General features: G+C 32.3%; 1 protein-coding gene across 1 annotated transcript; it reads left to right on the forward strand.

The window, feature by feature from the left end:
* Positions 1-1,266: 1,266 nt before the first annotated feature.
* On the forward strand, positions 1,267-1,966 carry LOC110684940. Its single transcript, XM_021861381.1, has 2 exons — positions 1,267-1,422; positions 1,697-1,966. Exons 1-2 carry the CDS (start codon positions 1,267-1,269, stop codon positions 1,964-1,966), a joined length of 426 nt encoding a protein of 141 aa, XP_021717073.1.
* The last annotated feature ends 7,302 nt before the right edge of the window (positions 1,967-9,268 follow it).

Genomic DNA, 9,268 nt, shown 5'->3' on the forward strand with positions numbered 1-9,268 from the left:
AAACTAAAACAGAAATTAAAATTACAAGATTAAAGTATCAGAGAGAAAAAGAAGTAGAGTTGTTTCAAGTGGAAAGGGAAAAAGACTTAGTTGAAAAGGGAAAGAGAAGCAAGAAAGCAAAGGAAAATTAATATGGAGTTGTTCAAACATCTTGATTTGAAGCCATATTTATCTGAAGCAGATCAGGAGTTGAGGAATAGTTTGTTGAAGAAGATATTTCCATCAGATTAGTTCATTAGTGTTCGCTTTAAATTATTGTGTTTGGTTCTAATTAGTTATGCTTACCATTGTTGTATTTCTTTTTTTCCGTAATTAATAAGTTTAAGTTCAAGTGTGTTTTAGATATTAATAGTTGTTTTTATTGTATTGTCGTTTTTAATTAATAATATATGTTTAATTAATGGTGTTCTTTTTTAATAAATATATTATTTTATGAATTATTTACTAAAATACTGGTGCATTGATGTACATATCACTGCAAAAAGTATCAATTATTTTAAGAAGAGTATAGTGCATTGATGTATGTATCACTGCAAAAAGTATCAATTATTTTCTAAAGAGTATAGTGCATTGATATGTGTATCACTACAACAAGTACCAATTATTTACTGAAAAAACTGGTGCATTGATGATACACTGCAGAAAGTATCAATATACAAGCATCTGTGCAGATATAAATTATCACAAAAAACAATTGATATGATAACTCAATGGAAGACATTTATTGTTTTGAGTAATGTAGTTATTGTGTGTACGTATGTATATTGATAGCATACATACACCATTGTGCTATAAAATGGTTTACATCAATTTGCATTTCATTCAACCTTCTATTCTCAAATTAAACTGTCTTTCATAAAATAGGTGTTCAGAGGAAACTTCTAACTCTTCTAATTCCTATTCCAATTCTTCAAATTCTGAAAATGTTTCCAACCTACTCACCCAATTATCGAATGACAGTGATGATGGACGTTATGAAAGGCGTAGACAAGCAAATCAAGTTGTTGATCGAATGATGGATAAAGTAATAATGTCCAATCTAGTTGATATATATCAAGCTTTAAATCAAATTCCGAGGGCATCAAGGAAACCTGTAGAAAGATATCGTGAAGATAGACAAGCTCATTTATGGAACGACTACTTTGCATATCCTCCCGTGCTCCCTGTACATTTATTCCGTCGAAGATTTTAAATGAAGCAAAATGTCTTTCTCCGTATAAAAAACACTTTGGAAGAACGTCAGCATTGCAGAAATACACAGCGGCTATGAGGTTAATAGCATACGACACCTCAACTGATTCTATGGAAGACTACATTCGGATTAGTGGATCTCTTGCAGGAGATTGCTTACAACATTTTGTAGAAGGTGTTGTCTCTTATTTTAGCGATGAATACCTTAGGAAACCCAATGAAGAAGATTTGGTAAGAAAACTGAGAATTGGAGAATGAAGAGGTTTCCCAGGAATGCTCGGATCCATCAATTGCATGCATTGGCGGTGGAAGAAATGCCCTCTTAGATTGAAGGGATGTTTTTTGGAAAAGCCGGTAAGCCCGCATTAATTTTGGAAGCTATGGCGTCATATGATCTTTGGATTTGGTATGCTTTTTCCGAGACACCAGGTAGTCGTAATGATACCAATGTTCTTGATAAATCTCCATTATTATCAAGAACATTGGTATCATTACGACTACCTAGTACAATATGTGGTACAATATGGGATATTATCTTACTAATGGTATATATCCTAGATGGGCGGCATTTATTCCCACCATATCCCTCCCACAAAACAAAAAAGAGGGTCTTTTTGCTAAGAAACAAGAAAGTATGCAGAAGGACGTTGAGCGTGCTTTTGGGGTAATACAGACTCGCTTTGCAATAATAAGAAATCCTACTCTTACTCGTGATGTATCAATGTTGGGAAAAATTATGATAGCTTTGCATTATTATGCACAATATGATCGTTGAGGATGAAGGAGATACATATGCAACGTATTATGATCCGACTAAATATGATCAAGCATCACCTCCATCCTCAAGCAGTAGAAATAATAATGAACCCTTCCAATTTCCAAATAGTGAAAGTTGAATTGCAAGTTTGGATAATTACATGTGTAATAGAGCTGGTGTTCGTGATGAAAGTATGTATAGAGCCCTGAAGTCGGATTTAATGGAACATTTGTGGCTCATGTTTGGGGGTAATAATAGGTATAATAATCGACAGTAATGTATTATTGCAATTTTAGCATTAACTTTATCTAAATAATCATGCTTTCTTCTTTTTAAGAAATGTTCTATGTATCATTGTATTTTTAATATTTGTTATCGTATTGTCATATAATATGTTATCGTATCATCTTATCATTTTTTTTACTTAATTAACGATTATTAGATCACAATTTACATTAATAATTAATAATTACATTTAATTAATGATGAATAAATAATTTAATCATTTATTATTAAGTATTTAATTCATTAATGCACTAATTGTAGTGGTGGGGTAGAGTAAAAGTAGGAAAAAGAAAATCAATGACCACAAAATTGAAGGGCAACCAATGGGAGGGCATGGGCATAAGTGGGCATGGCCATGAGAGTTGAGCATAAATGAGATGGAAGAGAGAGACATTGATAAAAAAAAATGTGATAACCACCATGTCAATGGGCATCCATTGGCTATACTCTAAAAACAAACCAAAAAATTCCCTCACCACTCTCTTTCTTACTTTTTACCATACCCCACCATATTCTCACTCTTACTTATTTTCAATTTTTATTTTATTAATTACTAAATCCATAATTTTTCCTACCCACATACTTGCCGATAATTAATTGTAATTTATTAATATTATGTCTTTAACTAATTACGAATTAATTAAAGAATAATAATTAATTTAACGTATAATAGTTATGAATTAGTGAAAAAATTACTTGAAGAATTCAATTATGAATAATTTGCTAAATATATAACAAAGACACAAGTAATAAAACTAGAAATGGCATTACATTACAAAAAAAAAAAAAAAAAAAAAAAAAAAAAGTGAAATAAGATTACGTTACATGAAGATTAAAGCGTCATTTAAAAAATAATGAAAGTAAAACAACCGTAAATAAATTTCATTTCTAATCACGTAGGGATGTCAATAGATTTTAAGGATTATTGTCACCAAACTTTTGCCAAATGTGCTCTATCAAGTCATCTTTCAGGGATTGGTGAATTCGTCTATTACGTATATCGTCTGTTCTCTCCAAGTATTTGTTAATGTCGATAGAACGTCCCGTTTGAAACTGAAAAGTCTCATCATTAATTATGGTACCACTTGTACTCGCTTCACCTCTACAAAGCATACTCGAAATTATGGTACCACTTGTACTCGATTCGTAATATCTTGTTGTTACTTCAACATTCTTATAAGTATCTCATTCATCTTCTACTATCATGTTATGAATGATTATACAAGCCTTCAAAATGTCAGCTAGCACATTTTCATCGTAAGCAAGAGCTGGTTGTCGTACAATTATGAACCTACACAAAATGCATGTTTAACATCTTCACGTGTAGCAGCTTGCTGTTCAGCAAACAATATATGCTTAAGAGTTTAAGGATTGGTAAATCCTTGCACAAAAATAGCCCAAGGATAAATACCATCAGCTAGGTAGTTAGCCATGTTGTATTTATGGCCGTTGACACTAAACTTCACTGGAGGTGCACGACTTTACAAAACATCAGTAATAATTGGTGAACGATAAAGTACATTAAGGTCATTACAAGAACTTGAAATATCGAAAAAAGAATGCCCTATCCATAGATCTTCATCTGCAACTGCTTCTAAAATGAGGGTTGCATTCGTATTTCGTCCACAATATTGACCTTTCCGTGCATATGGCCAATTCTTCCACTCCCAATGCGTACAATCAATACTGCCAAAGTGCCAATCATGTCTGGAAAACCTCGTTGGTCATTTCTGTAAAGGATCTTTTGTAGGTCTTAGGCTAATATTCTCATTGCCATAATGCATTTTTGGAGTCCGGATAATCCCAACTTCCCAGCTCCATTTCGTCTTTGTTGGAAAACTCATCATCTTCGACAATCTTATTCACAATCTTACAAAACAGTGGCCGCTTCATTTGAAACCTTCGGAGAAACTGATTTTCATTATATACTGGAGGATCTACAAAGTAGTCTTTGAAAAATTGGCTATGCCCTTGATCTTGATTTCTATACATTTGAACCACAACATGAGCATCTGTATTATTACGTTGGTTTTGAGGTGGAGGTGTTAGGTACAATATATATGGTAAGTGATTGTTGGCAAGGTCGTCAATAACCTGGTGAAATTCTTCATTACTATCAGATGAAGAACTTGAGCTTGAATAGCTTTTTAGAAACAACATTATTTGTGTTAACTTTAGTAAAAGTTCTGTGGATGTTTTGAGTGTGTATTGCAAACCATTCACATAGTCTTTATATAGAATGAAATGAGAAAATTTGTTGGTATAGCAGTTTTCAATCTTAAGGTGATTATGACTATACAATGCCAATAATGACATAGATGTGACTATTTAGAGGCACACATTTCATTGTGATAAGGACTACACAATCCAGAAATAGGCATATATGTGACTATTCGGGGGCACACACATTTCATTGTGAAAAGGACTTTACAAAACCATAAAGACTAGACAATGCCATAAAACATGCATTACACAATACCGTAAAGATTGCACAATGTCATCAATAAGAGTACACAATGTCATAAACAAGACTACACAATGCCATAAATAAGATTGCACAGTACCATGAAAAATCAACACTACATAATGCCAAGCCAAGAGACTAAGAGTTAACTTTATTAAATAATTACCCATACATTTCCTTGACTAATTTCTGCTTAAACTTCTCTTCCATTTTGTTCAGCGATGTCATAGAGAACAACACTTGCAACGTATCGAATTTCTTGTTTAGTGTATCTGCCTACATCTTTGCTTGTTGCATTTGGTGATTTTTCTCTTCCAACTCCAGTTGTCTTTGCTTTCTCATTTCCTTCTCCATATCAAAATCTAGCTAGTTTCTTTTGTTTAAGAGTAACCTAAACATCGCGTTTATCATTGTAAGCTTTCATTTGTTCAACCACAACAATAAAATCTTTCGATGCTACCCCTTTGCCTTTTCTTCTGGCCTTAGCTTTCTTAACACCATTAGGGCAACTTAAATTATACCTCCAGATACGAAGCAACTAGTAGTATCATATCTAGTTCTCTTACCACTACCACTGCTATTTTCAAGATTAGTTTCTGCCTTGTGTTCATCATCAACTTTCTTCCTTATTCCGACCCCACTTCATGAACTTTCTCCACTTTGGATATTCGTTCACCTTACGCCACACATATTGATATTTGAAATTCCTTAATGCACTTTGACAAGACCTTCGAAACAATTCAAGGGCATTTCTGATGACATCACTTTCATTATATTCACTTCTTGTTATTTTACATGCTTCTTCCATAACACTTGCCCAAATGAGTAGGTCGGCACCATCATCTCCCAATGAGTCTCCAACATGTTCTTGATCCACTCCGGAATCTTATGTGGTCGAGATAGATGAGCCGCTTCATATGCTTGATGTATATCACTCCAAAGGTCAGCAAATTTTCTATCTTTGATAATAATTTTGTCTATGCAGTTAGTGAAGTAAGCCTCAATTAGAGCCTCTTCTTCTTTAACAGACCAATCATGGGTATTTGTTGCAACTAGAAGTGGTTTATTTCGTTCCAGAGGACTCTGTGGAGTCTCCTGAACGGTTTCTTCTTCGTCACTGATCAGTTCGTCAACTATTGCTTCCTTGATAGATTTGTGGAGATTGGTTGTAATTTTGAGAGCTCAGGAAATTTTTTTGGTAAGTGGGTGGAGTCGTTTCTTCTGAAGGTGGTTGTTATGGAGAAATATTAGGAAAATTTCATTCCTCCATACATTTGAAAAAACTGAGAGAATTGTGGATGATTCATAAGTGATGAAGGACCGATCAAAGTCATTGACATTTTGTCAATGATTGAGATTATTAGGATCCATTTTTACTTTAAGTAAATTGAACTAAATATCAAAAATATTTAGGGGATGATATTTGATTAAACACTTAAATAATGTAGTTAAGGAATTTAAAGAGCAGAAAATGACTTTTGTATCTGTGTCAAAATATGGAAAATGGGTGTATACTTATAGAGAAAAAAAAATTATGACCATTAGTGAATTCTTATTTTTTATTTTTTTAAATAGATGATTGTATACAAAATAATTGTTTTACACTAAAACGGTAACATTTGTACCGTTAGAATAAGGCTTGTCCTGAAAGGGACACATATAAGTCTTTCATTGGCTAACAATTTATTTTACTTCAGCATTTGCATTTGTACCATTGCTGAATTTTTTTTATTATTAATTTTAGGAGGGTCCCACAATTAATTAATCAAAAAAAAAATCTGCAAACTATACCCCACCTTTTGTCGGCAAACTTAAGCACAAGAGAAAATGTGAATTTTTTCTCCAAGAGATTTTTTTTGAAAAATAAAATCTCTAGATTTTTTTGGGGATATTCTTTGGTGGGGTAATATTTTATCCAAAAAAATAATTCTAGAATAGAAAAAACTCATTGGTGTAAGTGCTCTTACGTGCCTTTTCTTCTTCTTTCCCTATGTTTGTTGATTGAATTCAATATTTCCCTTTCTTGGTTTCACATTGGAACTCTTCACAGACTTTTTGTGGACCTTCTGAAAATTGTGGACAAAATTCTCACTTTCAGAGCTCTGCCCTTGTCTACAATTAGGATCAGAAACGGAATCATCATCATCTTCATGGTAAAATTTAGCGTACGATCCGCTTTCTTCATTGTCACCATCATACGCCTCCACTGGTTGCTTTGAGTTTCCCCTTTTTCGCTTGCCAATGTTACTTGCACTAGCCATAGGTTGATCCTTCATGATTTCACTTATAGAAGACTATCAAAATATCAATAATAAAACCATCACTCAAATATGTCAAAAACTCCAAATTAAATTTACCACACTCACGACTAAATTAATACTAATCATTACAAACTCACCCCCCAATTTCGCCTTGACTTGAACTTCTTTACCACCATGCACGCTGGAACAAAATTTATGACAACACATAAGAATTTTGTAAAGCTTGCATAATCACAAATGGAACATACAAAATTACCCTCAAAATTCTCTTTAATACATTTGCCAAAAATTACTCCCAAAATTCTTTTTAATATATTTTCCATATTTATTTGCCAAATTTTCCATATATTCTTGCAAATTTTCCATACAATTGCCAAATCTTTATCACATACTGCCATTACATCAATACTAACAAGTAACAACTACGTACTATTACTGAAAGATTTCCTATCATGATCACATGATAAATTTAATAAACAAATATGAAGAACAAACCCCAGAAATAACATTGTGCACATGCTCACAAAACCCAGAAATAAACAAGATTTCATACAATGAACCAATTCAATAACCTATACTTAGCTAACTGAAGTAGACTTTACATGCATTTTATTATAATAAACCCTAGATAAATATTACATCAAAAGAAACCCACAATATAAACAAAAACATAAGCACCAACTGAACATCCAGCTTACTATGAAATTAAACAATGATATATCTACAAGCAATGATTTAAAATTACAAAAACACAGGTCATTGTTGTATAGAAGATTAAAATTACAAATCCTTGCAATGACTTAAAAATTGGAAAACCTAATTTTAAAATTGACTACTAATTGGAGGACGCAAAAACAATCAACAAATTATAACAACCCAAACACTTAAATTATTTAACATTCAATTAAAGAATTCATAAACAATCAACAACTTAACATTCAAGACATTATACAATAAATAAAATTCAAGACAAAATTAAGAAAATCATTGGAGCATAAAACCCTAAATTCACGCCCAAAATAATTCGGGAGCGAAAATTTTTTGAACATCACCACACCAAAATTAAGAAAATAAATTGAAGCATAAAACCCTAAATTCACGCCCAAAATAATTCAGGAGCGAAATTTTTTTGAACATCACCACACCAAAATTAAGAAAATAAATTGGAGCATAAAACCCTAAATTCACACCCAAAATTAGCAAACATTCATGAGCAAAAAATTTCTGTAAGTCACCACACCAAAATTAAGAAAATAAATTGGAGCATAAAACCCAAAATTGACGACTAGATTTAAGAAAACCCTAGATGACAAAACCATCGGCAACACGCAACGAAACAAAGAACTGAACTACAAACATAATCGTAAATAACACGGTCTAGTACGATTTATGCAATTTTTTTTTGCAACAATCATTACATTCACACAAAATGTGTGACAAATGTTACCTTTTGGCCGTAAATGCATTAGACTCAAGCTTTACTTTGACCGGAAAATGATCGAATTTGAGGAGTTGCCAGAATTATGGGGAAAATTTTAAAATAATTTCAGTTCGTAAGGAAACCCTAGCCTTTCCTTCTCTCTTCTCTCTCCTAAATTCTAGCCTCCATTGTTAGTTTTTAAGGGGCTTCCATCGGATTTCACCATTGGAAAGCCCCAGCCTTTTTATTTTTTTATTTTTTTTATTTTATTGCTTTCTTAGGTTATAATAATGTCTCCCTCGAAAGAAAGGGTTTATCTCATTCGAAAGACAAGATTTTTCCGATCTCCTTCGATACACAAGGTTTTTCAAGCTCAAGATAAGGTGTTATTTGCCTTTAATTTGGTCTCCATTTATGCTAGACTACGATTGATTATTGCTCGGATTCAAATTACGAAATCATCAACACAAGAATTATTTTTCTCTAAAAATTGTGAAGCTACGGCGGATCCACTCAAAAAGTTGTATGAGACAATGAATTGAGAATGAGCTGAATTGTTATATTTATGTATTTGGATTCATAGCCCTTCCCCGATTAATTCTTGTTTGACTTTGTTAGATTTGTTTTTGTTAACGTTAATTGTTTATTGTAGATGCCGTATGACTTTAATTAATGAAATATAGTGTCCTTTAGGACTTCTTATTTTAAAAAAAAAAAAAAAGAATAATGGGGAAATTTTAGATAGAGAATTTTATTTTATTTTATTTTATTTTTATTTATTTATTTTTTTTTTTCATCATCTAGTTCGAAAATGATAGGGGAAAGAGACTAGAAAATGACAAAGGAAAAGTAAATATTTCAAAAGCAAAGACTTTTACATAAAAAAATTT

This window comes from Chenopodium quinoa, unplaced genomic scaffold, assembly GCF_001683475.1.
Source record: "Chenopodium quinoa cultivar QQ74 unplaced genomic scaffold, ASM168347v1, whole genome shotgun sequence".
Classification (NCBI taxonomy): Eukaryota; Viridiplantae; Streptophyta; class Magnoliopsida; order Caryophyllales; family Amaranthaceae; genus Chenopodium; species Chenopodium quinoa.

Excerpts from the sequence above, each read along its gene's own strand:
- LOC110684940 (XM_021861381.1), top strand. The coding sequence starts at position 1,267 with ATGAGGTTAATAGCATACGACACCTCAACTGATTCTATGGAAGACTAC. Across the intron at positions 1,423-1,696 it reads AACCCAATGAAGAAGATTTG|TACAATATGTGGTACAATAT; the intron begins GTAAGAAAACTG and ends ACGACTACCTAG.